This window comes from Netta rufina (genome assembly GCF_964035555.1).
Source record: "Netta rufina genome assembly, chromosome: 1".
NCBI classification, from domain to species: Eukaryota; Metazoa; Chordata; class Aves; order Anseriformes; family Anatidae; genus Netta; species Netta rufina.
Window position 1 is genome coordinate 119,594,714 of NC_140123.1, and position 18,711 is coordinate 119,613,424.

The following is an 18,711-nucleotide window of genomic DNA, read 5'->3' on the forward strand; positions in this document are numbered from 1 at the left end:
TCAGAAGAAGACAAGTCAGTGTTTCCTGATGTAAGTTGGTAGCATCCTGCAGTGTCCTCTTCCCCCTGCCCCTTCTACGGACCCAGATCAGTCAATAACACAGAATCGATGCTCCTGTTAATGCCACTAGAGGGAACCCAGCGTCAAAGACCCAAGGATGGAAGAAACCTGCTGAAGTCTCCCCCGAAAAAAAAGTAGTAATAAAAATAAAGCTGCTGGGCATGGGGAAGGCAATGAGATTGCAGAGCTCTTCTGTAGCCAAATCTTGAAAATTAATTCCTCCTGAATGACTTGGCTATTGACCCTCTAATAAAAAAATTCTTGTTGTTACACTTCTTTAGGTTTCCTACTTGTATTGATTGTTATTAAATCACATCCACCTTGGCACCGCATTGTGCTGAGAACATAGCTGCAATTCGCAATAAGTCGTTGCAGGCTGTAGTAACAAACCCTGACAGTACAGGCACATTTAACTAAGCTCAGGCTCCTCTTGGTGGGTGGGGGAACAGGACAGGATGGGATGACTACCTGAACATCTTTTCGGGTAGCCACAGCATGGCAATCATAACCTCACATCAAGACAGACAATGGAGTGCTGAGTCCTACTGATTGGGCTCCTTGGTTAGGTAAGAAGCAAGCAGGTGCACCTGCATCAAGTGTCTGAAGATTTCAAATCACTTGGGAAAACAAGTGCCAGTAAACCAAACTGTGCCTCAGTTTGAGTAGGACTCTGAAAGCACAATTCATCATCCAAGCAGGGAGGGAGCCCTTCCAAAGGAGAAAGGAGGGGAAAATCCCTCAGTAGGTTCAGGATGGAGGGTGATCAGTTTAAGAGATGGGCGCCTATGCCCAGAGCTGTTTTTGAAGACCTAGAAGGTCCTTGCCAGCCCTGTGTAACTGTGCCTTATCTCAGATACCCATGTTAAGTAAAGAAATCCACCTACCTGGTCATCAAGGAAGGAGAAACAAGTAGGCGATGTCTGAAATCACAGCGGGAGACCGCAGCAGAAGCTAAAACAAGACACTGCTAGTCACGAGATCTAGCAGTCACGGGCACATGTGCAGGGCTACTGCTCAGAAGGGAGAGCATTTCTACGGCTGACAAAAGGAGATTTGCCTAAAAACTGCAAAGCAGCACTGCTGTCCTTTAGGGCACACCTCTGTTTGGTTTCCACTCGCTGGGGTCAGAGTTACAGGAGTGTCACTGCCCATACTGCGGTCCCTGCTGGCTCTTGGCTTGTCCTCCCTCTTGGAGTAGCCCAGCACTTGCTGCTCCCTGACACTATTTCTAGGTTATCTGGTAATCAGCAATAAGTAGGGGAAGCAGCAAAAGGGGGACATTAGTATTCAGTTGTCATGGACGTATGGAAGAGAGCAAGGGGAAAAGTGGGGGGTGACAGAGGAGGAAGAAGCAAAAGAGGTTGAAGGAAGAAGAATCAGCAGCCTCAAGGTAATCCCGTCCAATAGCTGACAAAAGACTAAATAACAGACAACAGCTATATTTCATCCTGTATCTCTGCACGAACCTCCCACTAGTGTTGGTGGAAGAGCTGCCCTGTCTCTACAAGCACAGTTCTAGCCTTGGATTTTACCCTGCAGTTCACAATTTACAACAGCATTTGACCTTGTCAAGAGACCAGGCTTTGCCATTGTCAAGCTTCAGTACTTGTATTGCTTGGGCAGCCTTGTAATGGGGGAATAAAGTCCTAATTGAGCAGGAAAGCTTTCTTTGGCATGGAACACTGGATACTGAAAATGTACGTATCCACTTTCTTTCTTATGGGTCAGAAAGACTTATTGGCAGCAGTACCTGATTCTCCAAAGTTTCCTGTTGTCCCACTCTCAACTTCCTCTTCTAAGGTCTCCCGTACAAAAGGAGTTTGCTTCAGCACAAACCCAAACGTGCTCTATCTGTTGTCCTGTTGGAGCTATTTGGCAGGCTGCAAATAATACAGCACAGTGATCTTTTGGGCAAATGGGACTCCTGTGTTTTGGGGGTTGTTTGTTTCTTAATTATTAGTTGGATCAGCTATTGATGTAAATTTGCACTTAACCAGTTGTCTTGAGTAACAAATCTCTTTTCACATTTTCTGCCTCTCAGCAGGTACGCGGCACCATGCACAGCTGGAGTGAAATCAGTCCCTATGCAGCACAGCAAGCTCTTTCACCTTTAGCTACTTCACCACTTTTGCAGACCTATTTTGCAGATTTCTTTATTGCTGCCAGTTTTGCTTAGACAAGTTCTGCTTCCCTGGTCACGCATGAATGTGCCACATGCATATATGAATTACAGTAATGCATCAATACTGAGAAAAAGGCTTAGAAAATCGCAGTTTGTGCTGATAAGCGTATTGACCACATGAAAAAAAAAAAAAAAAAAAAAAAAAAAGAAACTTCAGTCCTTTCTGCTACAGAAATAATTTCCTACCTGCTTGTTTTGCATGTCTGCTCAGCCTCTCTCTTTCTTCCCAAATGTAACCCTTGCAGGCAAAGCTCTGTAGCTTACATCCGCTCCTGCATTCCCCATCCTGCAACTTCTCAGGACATGGCTTGTTCTTGCTGCTTGGGCACTCCAGGTGTATTTCCTTCTTAAAAGAATGAAAGTCATGAGTCTTATGAAAGAGCCTGAATGTAGAGTTGTGAGTAATGGTAAGTGGTGCTTCAGACTTCTCTTTGTATGTGCTGCTAAAAAAACAAATGGTAAGGAAAAGTTTGGAAAGTAGAGGGGAATTCACCTTGTGTTTTGAGCTGGTTGTATTGCTTTGTCAATGCAACCCGATGTCACTCTACTGAATTGTGGCATAGCTGAAGCAGAGCAGCACTCGCTGTGAATTCCATGCTAAAACTGAATGAAGTTTTTATATTTTGTTAAACACACATGTAACCTGTTCATTCCTCTGCAGTGTAACCTCCAGAAAATCTTAGCCAGCCACATTTGATATCTGATCAGTTTTCGTATACGGGCAAAACTGAATCAGCACGGAGATCTCTGATTCTCCCGAATCTCACAATCACTGAGTTATCTGAGCACTTGTGTCCTTTAAAAGAAGTAAACAGAAAACTTCTCGGGTGGCTAATCTGCTGCATAATCTACAAAGTAGGACAATCTACGAAATAAAAAACCTGCCACTGCCACTTGTGACCCTTTTAATCAATCTTTTATCTTTTTTAAAGGATTTTTTAATCTTTTGGCAAGTTCTTTAAAAGCGGAAACTAGCAGCTGAGATCTGGCACAGCATTCAGGCTGGGACTAGGTAGAAAAAAAAAAAAAAAAGGAAAAAAAAAAAGCATTTTATCCCAACAGGGATCCTGGGGCAAACTGATGGGACTGGTAGTGAAGGGGTCTTACATTTTACTCTCAAATTATTTCACATCTGCTCAGTGGGAATAAACAGCTTGATCTTAATCTGCCTGTAATTTCTTTGTAAAATAGAGGTGGAAAACGCTTCCCAGGCGATGCCCCTGAAAGTTCACTGAGTGCCCCGACATTCTTGGAGAGACTTTGTGAGGAAAGTGTTTGCTTGGGTTGATATTCACGCTACAGAAACTTTCTTTGTGAGTAATCATCATTCACTTACCAGCTTTGGGAAGGCTTGTGGTATAACTGGTTCAACTGAATCCATTGAGATGAAACCTTCAGAGCTGTCCGTTTGCTGTCGTTTCTGAGAGGGATGAATAACACCTCGGGTGTTCCTGATCTCTGCAAAAAACAACACCCTTTCTTGGTAAATACCTACCCTGCTGAGTGCTTTATGCTGTTTTCTGTTGCTCAGCCTGCTGATGGCACGGAACTTTTTGCTTTTTTACGTATCCCAGCTCCCTTTACCTGCAGGACATGGCAAAATCACACCTTGCTGCTGACAGAGCACAGCTGCGCGGGGGGAGGGCTGACAACCAGCGGCAGCCCTTGGGAAGCAGCAAGCCGAAACATCAAATTTACCCCCTCCGACGCCCCTTTTTGCCACCTTTCTCCCCTCAGGGCTCGGTGGGCACGGTGTGTGTGTGTATATGGAGGGGGGGGGGAGCCGCCAAGCCCTTGCGTGCCAGGCGCCGGCCGGAGATCACTCAGCGCCGCTCTCTCTTTCAGCCGCAACCCGCTCTCCCCCGCCGCCGCGGCCGGCCCTGACTCAAAGCAGCACCGCTGCCGAGCTCCCTTCGCACGCGAGGCCGCCTCCCCCGGCCCCAAACCCGGCCCCAAACCCGGTCCACGTCCCGGTGTCGGTCCCGGATCCGCCACACTCGGGTCCCGATGCGGCGGAGCGGCCGCGGCGCTCAGGTAGGGCTGGGGCGAGCAGCGCTCTGCGCCATGCCGGCTTCGAGGGGGGAGCGGGCATGGGGAGAGTGGGGTCAGAGCACGAGGAGGAAGGAGCGGTTCTGCCCCAATCTCCCTCCTGCTTTATGGCCAGGCTGGGTGGGGAGGACCCCCTGGGGTTGTTTCCACGCCGAAGTTGGGTTTTTGGGGTTGCGCTGCGAGGCGGGGGCTGCTTTCGGTTGGGTGTGACGGCGCTGTGGGGTGAGCGGGGAGCCCGGCCGGCCCCATAGTGCAGCATCCCGCTGTGTCTGCTTTGGGTTTTGGGGGGGACGCGGGGCGAGGCGATTCTGCAAAGAAAAATGCTTCGAGAAGCATTTCCGTTTTCGCTATTCCGGACCTAAACAAGCACAGCGTCAGGGGCTGCAGGTGTGAGCTAACCGCCCTAGAGCTGTAGGATATCGAGGTGGCAGGGACCCACAAGGATGCCCTGAGAGTAGCCGAGATAAAACTGGCTTCATTAACGTGCCATGAACACTGCGGTGTCTGAGCACAGGCCATCGCATCAGGTACCTCATCATGCCTCGTGGGAGGCCGTGTCTCTGAAAAAGACTTTGCAGAGATGGTTCCCTATAGCCCCAAGTGGCACTGATTGTGCCAGCAGAATAAATACACACAGGTGTAGCTGAGGAGTGTGTCAGCGAAGAGCACAGCTCTGCCATTTCCACAGCCACTTGCACCAGGTCTGCAGCAGCACCCCCAGCGAACCTGCTTCAGACACTGCGTTGGAGGCTGCTCGGGTCAGGGCCTGCAGGGGACTGTAAAGAGAAAACATGCAACTCATCCTTTGCGAACGGCTTTATTTTAGTCCTGGCTTTTATTTTTATGGTTTATATTTTTGTCCTGGCTGCTCCGTTCCCTCCAGAGGTTCCTGTGTCCCTGGCCTATACCAGGGACATCGCGCCGGGGTCCACAAAATGGCGCACGTGGTGCCGCGAAGGCGGCGGCGGCATCTGCAGGACCCGGCTGCTTTCTGTTGTGGTCAGTAAAATGCTGGGCTCTTCTTTTGCGAATAAAACAAAAAAAGAGAAAAAATAGAAAGGCCTAGTCTTGTTAATAGTTAGAGGTCGCACTGGTATTCTTAGTTTCATGCTGTCTTTTTTGGGAGGAGGAGGGGAGGTGACGCTGCCATTGTTGCTGTGAGCTAATTCAACATTTTTAGGTTTCCCCTGCTTCTAGCTTCTGAGCTGCTCTGCTCAGTGCAAAAGTGTGAAGGCTCTTGTGTTTCTCCTGTTTGGGTGTCAAAAACTGCTGGAGTTATGTGCAGGTGCTGCTGTTTTAGCTATTTAAGCAACTCATTGAGTTGTTTAGCAGGTAAAAGCTTGCAGTGGTTTTAGATTTAAAAGGAGCTTGTAGATTTCTAACAAAGTTGACTTGAAATTAGTTACATTTCATATGTAACAACTCTAGTAGATACCACATGTGGGAGAGAATGCGAGTTTTATTTTTAGTTAACCATTCTACCAAATAACAGTTTGATACCTCAGAAAAACAAAGATCATTTGTGTAAAACCAATGCTCACACGACATTTTATACTCTAATATTTATTGAGAATCAGTTCTTCATCCAAAATAGTGCTGAAATGATTCCAAATGATTTCTTTAAAAAATGTGTCACATGAAAGTACATTTTCTTGCCTTGACCCTAGTGATGGGGCTGATCTGCATCTGCTCAGAAGAGGCTAGCGCTGCAAATAGGGCAGAAAATACCAACTTTCAGCTTCCGTGTCTGTAAAAGCAACCTTTGCCCATGTAAACTCTGTCCTCATCCTCCTCAGCGACTTCTTACGAGCAGTTCGGTTTAAATTTTTTCCACTTGAATGGTGAGCTCCTTTTGCTTCATTACACGTTATTGCCGAGGGTGCACTGGGTGACAGACGGAGGGAGGAAAAAAAACCCGTCTGCATCGCGTCGCCTCAGCGGGTGTCTGTAGCTTTTGCCAGCCCACATGCAGTGCTGGAAATAGGCTGGAGGCAGTTGCCTTCGCTCAACCTGGAGAAAAATGCTTGTGGTGAAAGGCAAGATAGAAGAGTACCAGGCAGTGCTGCAAGTTTTTTGGGTGGCTCACTGGCTGCCAGCCCCCATGGAGGGTTGGCAAGCAGTACAGGCACTGCTAACTCATGCCATGGCCAGACATGGCATCAAAATCCTGAGCATGAAGGGTTTGGGTTGGAAGGGACCTTAAAGAGTATCTAATTCTAACCCCCCTGCCATGGGCAGGGACACCTCCCACCAGCCCAGGCTGCCCAAAGCCCCATCCAGCCTGGCCTTGAGCACCTCCAGGGATGGGGCACCCACAGCTTCTCTGAGCAACCTGTGCCAGGGCCTCACCGCCGTCAAAGGAAAGAATTTATTCCTACAGTCTAATCTAACCCTGCCCTTCTTTATTTTAAAACTACCCTTTTTTGGTTTAGAAGTACTTCCCTGCTCCGCAAGCACTTGCTGCCACAGGGTGCGGATGTTTGTGGTGTCACTGCCATGACCCAGCAAGTGACAGAGCTGGCTGGCACAACCCAGCGAGCTGGCGCTTTGCTGGTGCTGATGGCTGGGTACGGCCTCACAGCCCATCAGCTTTCTTTTTAATCGGAGGTTTCTTTTCATTCCTGTTTGCAAAGAAAGCACGTGTGGTTTGAGGATAAACCAGCAAGTTCAAGAGCGAGGAAAAGGACTTTCTAAACAGATCTGTGTGGGATTTCATGATTTTCAACGCATTGATTGAATTCTGAGGAGAAGTGAATTGCTACCAGTATGTGTTTTTTTTGTCAGATACGTGTCAAGAACAGTTGACGTGTATTTGCTGGTGATCTAGACAATTTCCTGAGGTCTCCTCCAGCTGTGCTGCACTGGTAATGACACTGGCATTAAAACATGAGTCAGAAAACACGGTGACTTTGTTAAAATAAAAGGAAGGCTGCCTGTTTTTGTCCTGGCTGCCAACAGGAGCCATTCTCCATGGCTGCAACCAGCAACCGTCGACAGCTCTTGGCAGGCACCAACACTATGGCTTCTTACCGTGGCACCACGTGTGTCTCGCACACCAAATACACCCTACCCACCGTGGGGCAGGAGGCCCTGCTTTATTTTCTGGCCTCGTAAAAATGCAGGCACTGCCATGTAAAGGCCGGGTTCAGCACAAGATAAATCGACAGCTGCTTGCTGTTGCTGTTCTAGTTTAATTATACATGTAAGACTGAAAACGTATACTTGGGTCGTCGTTCACTCTGTGCAGTGTTTTGGAAATCCTGTTTTTATTGTAATCTTCCTTTTTCACTTCCTCTGGACCTTTTATTGATTTAGGGCAGATGCTATCCTATCAGGTCTTATGACAAATACAGATTTTATTTATTTATTTACTGAGATGCTTAGCTTCTCTTTCCAGCTCTGGCTTTCACGTCTGGCTGAAGTAAGCATTGTCCAGGGATGTGGCCCAGGGAAGGCATCCGGAGAAGGGAGACCGAGCCTTCAAACACATGAAGCAAACTCATGGACCACTGGTGTTTGGCTGGGTATGAACTGGCTTATGTGGACTGTGAGTGAGGACATGGGTTTAGGACACCTGAGCTGCTTTCAGCTGGCTGGTTCGCAGGATTGGTGTGGTTGAAGAAACGCCAGCATGCACTTCAGTGTCAACTTGCAGCCCAAGCAGATTGTCCCAGTCACCCGGGGCTTGTTCATCCATCACTGAGATTCCCATCGCCATCACCTGCTGAATGGCAATTTGGGGAAGTTGTGGCCGATGCCATCAGGGAACTGAGCCCAGCAGCACAGCCCCGAGCATCTATTCAGATGCCTCTTGTCTTTGCGGGGGGCTGTGTAATTATAGGAGTTCCATGGGACCTCAGGCTGTTTGGAGATGAATCACTAGCATGAACTCTGAAAGAGGGCACGCTGATCCCTCTGAGTTCACTGCTGGCTGCGCAGTCTGTGGGTTAGGCTTTCGGTCTTATCATGCAGCCAAACCCCAACTCTCTTGAAGTTAGCCCTATAAAACTCCGGATGATTCCAGTGAAAACAGGAGTTTCCCCACCGACTTTAAGTGGCATTTGTGTGACAGTGGGGTTAGGGATTTAGAAGCGTCACAAGTCCAGTTGCCAAAGTCCTTGAAAAATAAGAATAGTGGGAGGGTTGCATCACCTTTCAGCAAGGATTTTGGATGTTTCTAATAGCCTCGGGATGGTTGCAGTCTCTGCAGGAGCTGTGCAGGTGGGAGCATGCTACACTGCTATTGCTTTATCCTCTCAAAACTTTAGCCCTAGACGCTGTGGGGTTATCAGGGTTATTTCAGGATTATCCTTCGCTTCCTCCAGCTAGATCTTCTCCCTTTTTGCACAGCAACCTTGTTCTAAAATGTCTTCTCTTCTCAGATGCCAGCCTAGTTTCTCATGGGCACCTTGTTTTAGCACACCTCCTGTCTGCTGCATGCCCTGCTCTGATCCTGCAAAGAAGCAGGTGCTCTCCAGGTCTCTCCGTGCCCTTAATTCTCTTGATTTTTCTCTCAGCTGACTTCTCTGTACCAGCAAGGTGTGCACATGTTTTTTTTTTAATTACCTGACTATTCCTAAGTGCCCTGAGGTGCTACGTTCTTTGATGGGAAATCAAAATAGCCGGGTGCCATTCACCTCACCTCCAGCTGAGCTGCTGGGAAGCCTTGGGCATGCAATTGCACTTTTCGGTGCAGTCACCTGCCTTCTCTTTGCCTCCTAACACCCCTCCATCTGTACTGTCCTGGCCGGTGATGAGGAGGGCAGAGGTTTACGTGCATGTATTTCTTGAGAGCTGTCGAGCTCCCACCCTTACCTGCAACATTTCCTTCGGTGGCATGATTGCACGCGTGGCGGGCAACTCCCACAGGTTCAAAGCTGTGCAAAAAAAAAAGCGTGCATCTCTTCTTTTCTTTTTTTTTTTTATGGTTTTTATGTTTTGCTGCGTGTGAAGCGTGGGTAGGTATTTGTGTGGTTCCCAGAGGAGGGAGGGTGAGGAGGGGGTGACGGGGGAAATGGGTGGTAAGGACCGGGGCTGTGTGGTCATGCAGGTGTTTCGGCAGCGCGCAGGGGGAAGTCGAGCGAGTGGTCAAGTCAGGTGCGTGTGACTGTATATGGCAAATATATCGATTTATACGTGGTGTTCTTCAGCGCAAAAACTCTTCTTTGCATTTTAGGTCTGTCCTTCTGGTGATTTTGCCCGTCGGTTTTGAAGCTAGACTGAAAATCTGGATGGCTTTTAAAACCGCCGTCCAAGTTTCGTGCTCAGAGCAGAGTGTCACGCAGTTTCATGCTCGCTCTGGTTTTCTTTGCCTCAAACTCAGGGTAAAACAAAGGGCATCCTTCAGGTGGCAGCTGTCATTTTGTATTAATAGTAGCTAGTTTTATCTACAAACAGAGAAAGACCATCAAATTCTGGGACAAAGGTGGGTTACTTACGGACTTGACTAGTGACTGTTGGACGCATCCAGTTATTCTGTGTGATTATCTAATTGATTTATTTATGAAGAACCAGCTGTTTAGAAACCGAGTACTCAGCCCTTTCTGGAAATCAGTGCTTTGCAAAGGGTCTGAAGCTAGACATCCACAAACGAAAGCCTCAGAAGTCACCAGTCACTTCGTGGGAAGCGTTTTCTTTCAGCACAGATTCCGGCCTTGCCTCCCCCGTGCCCTACCCCAGCAGCAAAATGCAGTCCAAATTTCCAGAGAACCACTGGTCTCTTCTCTTCTGTTGCAGGGATGCCTGTGGTAAAACCCCAAGTGCTTTAGAAAATGTGAAAAGTAAACAGTAGAGGAAGTAAGTTCACTGACTGGACTTAGTGGGAGCTTCTGACTAAGAATACGAATCTCTTACTAAGAAAGAAACTGTTTTGAAGTTTGAAAAGATGTATTTTGGTTACAATGCATTATTTAGATGATTGATACTGATAATGTTGCGTGCTCTCAAACACAACACGTGACCCCTATTTCTAAAGCTGCATTTATCTGTTACAGAAACACAGGAGCGGTGAGTTGGGAAAATAAGACCTGCAATTCAATTCGTATTTAAAAATAAATAACAGCCCTACCAGCATGGCCTTTGTAGGGCTTTCCTTCTGAGTGATGAATCCTCTTCACTTTCTCATCCCCCATATTTCACGTTCTTGTACTTGATTATGAACTCCTGTCTTACATGCCTAGGTGTTTGGGGCCAGATTCTCTCTGGACTTTACTGAGCATCGTGTGGGAACTCAGTTCCCACACGTGGGCTCTCCAGAACCTCCTGTCACGTGCAGTGGGACTCCAGCAGGGCGCTGAAGACCCACATCTGGAAACTGAGCAGGTGCTTGGGTTGTTACTGAAACCTCGAGTGCACTAACTGCAGGTTTTGTGGTATAGAATTAAAATATTACGTGAAGTAATGTGGGCTGCTTCTGGTTTCCTAGGGCTACCTGTGTGTGTGACATTAGGTAGCGTAGTAATTACTTTCGAGTCCATTTTAATGCATTGTCAGTGCGTATTTCCACTGGGCAGGAATTTGGGGAGCTCTTCCCTTGTTCCTGTTCATCATCCAATCTCAGTTTCTTTGACTGCATGCAAAATGCTGGCATATTTGGTAACCAGTCTGTGTGGATCTGTTTCCCATTGTAGGAGCGTCCTCAAGCCATTTTCTTTAACTTCTTCCTGTTCTTCCTTTGCCAGGCTTTTACCTCAAATAATGTTCCTTAACTGGGAGCCTTTTAAACATGAGAAGAACCAAAATTGTTTTTCAGTTAGAAATTTTGGAGCACGCAATGATTTGTGTTCACTGCTTGCAGATCCGCTCACGAGTCTCTGCTGACTCATGAATATAAGTGATTATACAGGAACAGCAAATTGATCTTCCAGCAGTATATAACTGCTAGAAGTGCACGTAAGTGTCCCCACTTGTGAGCTGGCATCCACTTATAATATATGCTTTACTAGCACCTGTAAAAGAAACCTTATTTTCTCCTATTTCTTTTATTTCTCTATTTTCTCTTACTGTTCCTGTGCAGCAATCAACAGATTTTACTGGATGTAGCATGGCAGCGTCTTTGTGCAGCTGTCCACACTGGTGCATCTGGTGCTGAGATGACGGCTGCGTAAATTCCTTGCTCAGTTAAGTAAGCATCGATTCTGGGTACAATTTTCCTTTGTGTTGAGATGAAACACGTTATTTCTGGAAAATGTTGATTTGTTGAAGCCAAAACGGAGACCAAGAGATGCATCTGACCCGGTCTGACTTACGTCAAGAAGCAGAGGCACTTGACCTTCAATTGTGTACACCTCAGGAAAGAGCACTAACCTCTAGATTGTTGTTTTTTTATATTATTATTATTTGTAGTTGTTTTCATGAAAACCTCAGAGGTCTCGATTTCATTCCAAGGCAGTACAAAAATATCTCTGAAATCATGAAAAGCTCTGTGGGATGGGCAGATGCACGTTCCCACCCAGAGCTGCGGACAGCTTTCTAGTTAGTAATACCGTGCTACATTTCCATGACAATGAAAGGAGACGTTAGATTGAAAACAAACAAACAAACAAACCCCACGTTTCATAGCTGGAATCATCTCCCATTTATTAAAAAGAAGTCCAGATTGCTTACCAAGATCCATGGTAGGTGTCATGTCAGAATCGCAACTCTTCCATGTCACACAGCAAAGCACTCTGGAGTCAACAAGCTCTTTTAAAAAGGATAAAATAGGCAGGCTGTTACCTTACTCAAAACTACCAGGTTAATTACTTGAAATCACGATAATTTTGGTACCATCCTAAGCAGTATTACTGCTATCAAACAAATAATGAATATTAACATGAAGTAGTCAAAATTCCAGAAGCTTGTTCAAATTACTTCTGTTGTCTTACGCTTGTAAGAACTAACTGAAAGTAACGTTTACGTTCTAAAACAGATCTGCAGTTCACAAAAATAAAATGAGCATCTTCGTAGGGTATGATCTTTTGGATGAAAGCCTAAAATAATCCTGAGAGTTTTGCTTTGATTGATTAGTTGCCTCCTTTGTAGGTTTTTTTGACTCATTTGAAACATTTGCTGTGGCATTGCATGTGATTCTCTTCAAGCCTTGAAATATTTAGCAAATTTTTTGCTTTATTATTATTTTTTTTTCCAGGGGCTAGTGTGAAAGGTTAGGTAGTGGAAGGAGATCCTGGTAGATTTTCTAGGTCAGTGGTCCAATTTGGTCTGGTATTTTGAAGCAAAACCAAATGAAACCAGCAGCACCAACTTAAAATAACCGAAATTCCTGTAAATTGATTATATTCCAAAGAGATTGTTCTTCTTTGGATGGGATTGAGGCTGAGGGAAATAATTAGTGAGTCTGACTCACTAAGAAAATGCTCTTTAAAACAAGATGTGATATTTTTTCAGTGATAGAGATCTCAGGTTATTTGGAATGTAAATCAGAGATTTCTTTTCTTTTTCAACTAAAAAATAAGCCACTTGTTAGATACTAATAAAAGTATACAGAGGGTAAAGGGTTGGCGAGAGGAGACAATTGAGACGGTCGTTTTTGAAGGTCGCTGCAAACAAGACTGAAATTTGAACTGCAGTGCTCTGATTTCCAGACACAGGAAGGTCTGAAAACGCAGTCGTCGTTCTGCGTGCCATCTGTAAGCCTGAAGCAGGCGGGTGGCAGTTAGGTGTGGGGAGTAAAGTTTCTCACGTGGAGGAAGAAAAACAAAACCTTTTAGAAGAGGTAGTGGGGAAAAAAAAAAAAAATAAAAATGCATGCAGCGAAGGGAGGGGAGCGTGAAAAGCTGGTGTGTGTCTCAGGTACTCCCTTGCAACCCAGGCACACATCCCAGCATCTCTTTGATGATCCCATCATCTCATCCCAACCACCTGTGGATGGCTAGAAGATGCTTTTGCCTGCACTTACCCTAGCAGGGCTGGGGTCTATGCCTTGGTTGATGGGCTTGTGCTGCCATAGGGTGAGGTTTGCTTTCGTGTCTCTGCCTTCATTAAGCAGCTCTGCTGCAAGTCTCGAGAAAAAATGCAAATACCAGAATTTATTCATAACACTCAAAATAGTTATCCCTACTACGGATGTTTAGAGAATACAGAGGAAAGGCAAGGCAAGGGAAAAGCTGTAATGAATGCAGTTGTGCTGCAGTTGCATCAGAGACGTACCTCCTCCATCACCCAGTTAGCACATTTTTTCCCTTGTGACCAGACAGTGTTCAGGGCTTTGCCCGTTTCTCTCTGGTTTTGATGAATTGTGTTGGCTGCTGTGGTATAGCTGTCTTCTCTTTGAAGCCTTGCAGCCCGTCTGCACGGGTGCCACTGTTCACCCTGCAAGTTCTTGTGTCTTCTTTCTAGGTCAGAGGTGATTGCTCTTTTTGTTAATCACCCTCTTTAATTAGAATAAAAGTTATTTTCCACACATTTACAAAACATCTCAGTGTTACTCCAGGAACAATCTGCTGCGCCTCGTTACCTAGAAAACAACTCAGCTTCAATGAAATGGAAAAGTCTCTTCTCTAACACTCAAAAGGATCTCAGGACTATGGATGCGGACCCTTTGTTCGTGAAGGAGCCGTGCCTGAGCCGCTCGAGTCAGTGATGGCACTGGTCTGTTGGCCAGCTCATTCCTGTCCTGGCAAAGCTCATGCCCATCCCTACAAGAAGGGAACAATCACAGAACCAAATTCATATAGCTTAGCTTTAAACTCTGCCCCCAGTGAAGTGGGAAGGGGTTCCCCGTGTAGCATCTCATGGAAGTTGTCACCACCTTATTTTACTTTTTAAAAAGTAGAGCCAAAGATGTATATTTGCTGACTTTTTGGTTTCAGCTGGCAGAAGTGAAAATGCCTTACTTACAGGGCTGTAAATATCATTACATATCTTTTAGTTATTGCAGTTCAAGATTTGTTTCCATATATGTTGCTAAATCACTTTGTGATCAGATGTCTTCTGCCTCTAAAGTCAACACGTTTGCGGGTTTTGTGAAAGCTAGTTCAAAAACTTCAAAGGCTACGTGTAAAAGAGAAGAAAGATAGAAATCTCGAAAAATCAGGAAATACAGAAGGAAAGTTTCTAACAGTCTTTTGACTCAGTCACATTACACACCCTGGGTGCTTTAAGGTATTGATTTATTGGATTTATGACAAGCAGCAGCATGTTAAGCTAAACATTTTACAGGAGAGACGACAGAATGTGAGACATTGCAACACAGCCAAGGTATCAGTGCTGTTGGCAGTCCAATTCATATTTTAACTGTGCACTTTAAAACATTGTACCCTTTGTTTTAAGAAAAGGTTTCTGTCACTGCCATTTAGAAAGAGAAGTCCATTACCAGATTTCTGATGAGCTGCTTCACGCCGTATTTGTTCAGCTTGTTCTTCTACGAGGTGTTACAGCTGTTAACAATGAGGAGATTCCCTATTTCCCCATCCCATTTGCTGTCAGACTTGACAGCAAAGTGGTATCTCCTCCACAGTGTATAAAATGCAAGACATCTGCATTTCCCAGAGACTGCTAAATAGGAATGGAACAGCTTCTTAGAGCATTTATTATTATTATTACTATTTATGTACAGAATTTAACTCGTATCAATGAACTAACAGAGTGAGGCTTTTGAATTCCTTTTCTGTGAGCATTCCTGCACCCAGGGTTTCTCAGCATTCTCTGTTTCACTCAAACGTTTGTGAAACTGGCTAATTTTGCTTTTCAGGCACATTTGCATTTGACTTTGCTTGTATCTTGACATAAACTGGTCCCAGCTAAACTCAGCAAACCTGGACTTCGAATGGTGCACAGCATCCTGCTGTTATCCAGCAACCCAAGAAGTCAGAAATTGTGTCAGATAACACAAAAAACATCTTAAAAGCTGTGAAGGTGTTGTTTTGTTTTTGTTTTTTTTTGGTCTTTGTGGTTGGGTTGTTATTGTGTTTTTTTTTACTTGTTCGTTTTTAAGAAAAAATGTTAAATGCGGAGTCTCATTGGCTTGTCTTCTGGTTTCTCTGCCTTCGACCTTTTTTTTTTTCTTCTGAAATCATAGGGGCTAGAAACTTATCTTAATTACTGCGATTAAAACTGAGATTTAATCCCATAATCAAGAAGCTGACACTTTTAAGGAAAACACACCAGGCTGAAGTTACGACAGCAGGTAACACAGCAATTCAGTAAAACATCGCATTTCTAAACTCAGAAAACCTCCAGAAAAGGAGCATCGATCAGGTTGTTTCCAGGACGTTGCGATGCTTTCGTGTGTAGGCTAGGAACCAAAGAGAAGCAATCCTTGTGTTTTTCTTGCTCCGAGCAGAACGAAAACCCGCATTTCAGTTCAAAGCCTGCCTCGGGGTGGCTCCGACTGATCGGCCTCCCCCTTGTGTGTGTTGAGAGGGCTCCATGGATCTCTCTCAGGGCGGCGTTTTCAGGCTTGCACGGTGCAGCGACACAGCACTCACCATGAACCATAGGTCAGCGGTTAAGGTTTCCTATTCCATTTACCAGTCTTTAAAGGGAAGTGCTGCTCCTCCAGCCTGACGTGCCGGCTGCACTACAGCTGCAGCTCTGCCTCTGTTGCTCGTTTATTTTTTTCCCCTTTCCTTGCTTTAGTCTTTTCCTGCCGTCTCTGGAGAGAGAGGTCCCTTCCTGCGCGGTCGTGGCTCCCAGTCAGAGGGACACCGAGCGCTTCCTCTTCCTAGCAGCGTACTCCCCCGCGATGAAATTGGATAAGGAGTGGCTCAGGCGGGTGTCCAACGTGTCAGAGACGCTGCCGCTGCTGCTGACTTTCACCCACGGGCACAGGCACCTGAGCATGGCCCTGCGGATGTAGTTGTCAAAGCAGTAGTAGATGAAAGGGTTGGCACAGCTGTTGGCGAAGGCAAAGGGGCTGCTCACCTGCATGCCCACCTCGGCCACCATGTCGGGAAAACAGTCGGGCAGCTTCCGCAGTCCCAACAGGATGGCCATGAGCTTGAAGAGGTTGAAGGGCACCCAGGAGATGACAAAAGCAGCCACCACGATGAAGACGATCTTGATGGATTTTCTCAGTTTCTTGTCGTGTTTCCCGGACCTCTGGTAATGCATGCAGAGCCTCCTGGTGATGGAGCAGTAAAAGGTCAGGATGCTCAGCAGCGGGAAGAAGAAAGCCAGGATCAACATCATCAGCGACACGATCTGTTTGGATTCTGTCACGGCTTTGTCTGCGCAGTACGTCTTGCCGTAGCGCTCCTTCAGTTCCCGGGACAGCAGGGTCGGGATCCCCAGGCAGCAGGATAACACCCAGACGCAGATGCAGAGGCCGGTGGAATAGGATCTGGTCCTGACCCTTCTGGCGACAGCGGGGTACATGATGGCAAGGTAGCGGTCCGCACTCATGCAAGTGAGGAGGAGGATGCTGCAGTACATGTTGACGGAGATGACAAAAGAACTGGCTTTACAGAGGAAAGATCCTACCCTCCAGCTCCCGTCCGACACCTCCTTGTCCACCCAGAAGGGCAGCGTGATGAGGAAGATGAAGTCAGAAGCGGCGAGGTTGATGATGAAGATGTCGATCAGCCTCTGGACCCGGCGCTTGAAGACCAAGGCCGCTATCAGGATGGAGTTGCCGACGATGCCCACCAGGAACACGACGGTGTACAGGATGGGGAGGAAAGTAGTCATGTGCTGCAGATGCTTGTACTGGCAGTTGTCCTCGTAGAAGTAGTCGTCGTAGTTCAAAGTGACCATAGTCACAGGCGACAGCTGGCTGAGGTCCATTTCTGGCCAGGCCGTCCTCATCCTGGCGCTGAGGAAGGCTCCGAGTTCCCCCTACCCTTCCCCTCGAGGCCTGCTTTAAAAACATGTTCACGATAAGGGGGGAGGAGAGGGGGAAGGAGGAGGAGAAAAGTGGTTTTGGGGGGGGTAATTCTTACACTTTTAGCCAATCGTGTAGGAAACCTACAAGCGGCGAGCGTCTCTGATTAGTCAAAACCCTGTCCTATGAATAAAGAGCTGCAGCTTTTTTAAAAAAAAAAAAAATCAGGTTTAGTTTTACTGATTTTATCTTCATTTTATGTTTGCCTGCAGAGGTGAACGAGGTTTGTGTATTGCTTTTGTTTTGGGGGGTGGAAGGTTGTTTTCAAGATTCTGAACTTTTTATTATTTTTTTTTAGGACAGGATATTACTGGTTTGCAGAGGTTAAAGATTGTAAAGAGTGATGAATTCAGGTGCCACGTTATCTCTTTCGTCAAGTTTGTTGTTTTTTTTTTTGCCTAAGTTGCCCTTTGGGGCAAGCTCAGCTCTTCTGCAGCTTGGAGGCTTTTGTACTTTCTTTGTTCGTTTATGATTGCTGTTTTCTGTTGAGAGTAATTCTCTCATTTGGTGTGCTTAGGCCAAAAACATTTAGGGTCCGAATCCTAACGTGGTGTTCCCATCCCTGCACCAGCTTCCTTGTAGGCCGCACTCCTGGTCCCCAGAATGGTGGCGTGGTCCTTCTCCTCCTGACCCCGAAGCCTCCATCCCTTTGAGCCATTCTTAGATTTGCTGCCCACTTTTCCTAAAGAGCCCTAATTTCCTCCGTCATTTGTTTGCAGTTTTGTGCACGGCTCCAGCTGTAGCTTAACCGTACCGTCAGCTCTTGTGGTGTTGCATAAATCAAGTGAAAATTCTCACTTTTTGAGGTACCGATGTTACTACGTCTTTGTCAGTGTGTACTAACTTGAAACAACCTCTACTATTGTTCTTCATCATCCTTCCTCTCTTCTGCAGATCAGTTCGTCTTCCCCTTCCCCTTCCACCTGCATGTTCACAGCCCCGGCGTGTCCTGGGGCTTCTCAGAGCTTTGAGCAAATCGTTCCTGGAAAGCTCTCCAGTCCCAGCCAGGTAGGTCAGGACCACATACGTCTGTCTCCACAAGCAGAGAGAAACTCTGCATCGTACAGGCAGCAAATTTGTCCCTTCCAGGGCACTCTGGATGCCCTCAGGCTCACTCGGAGGTGCTGAGGTTGTGCTCTCCAGTGTGGAAGGTACTTGGTAGACTTCCAGGAGCCTGGACAGGCAGACAGCTGCTATTAGACTGATGGATCTAGGGGTATTAGGTCCATCGCTGTCCACTGCAGATATTTTGATGATTAATAAGGAGCCCGTTATACATGACAGCCTTCCTTTCCATGGGGCACTACTGGACTCCTCTCTCACAAGCTTTATAAATCAGGCACAGCCTTCTCTCCCTCCATCTCACATCACTAGATACTCCTTGAAATTCCCTCCCTCCCTCTCTTCATCCCAAAATACACAAAAAAGCAAGTAACTTTTAAAGAAGCTTAACAGAACCATGAGATAAGCATATACCCATGCCCTCTTGTGCTTGTGCTGCCTCACCGTGTTGTCTCCGTGCAATTTAATAGCCTTACATAGCAAAACAAAAAACTGGACAGTAAACCTTTTCCAGCAGGGATCAGTTCTGCTCTCTGGG

General features: G+C 46.3%; 1 protein-coding gene across 1 annotated transcript; it reads right to left on the minus strand.

Moving 5' to 3' along the window:
* Positions 1-15,925: 15,925 nt before the first annotated feature.
* GPR15 (G protein-coupled receptor 15) lies at positions 15,926-17,035 on the minus strand (the record flags this gene model as incomplete). The annotated part of the gene is made up of 1 exon (XM_084286383.1): positions 15,926-17,035. One exon carries the CDS (start codon positions 17,033-17,035, stop codon positions 15,926-15,928), a length of 1,110 nt encoding a protein of 369 aa, XP_084142509.1.
* Positions 17,036-18,711: the final 1,676 nt, after the last annotated feature.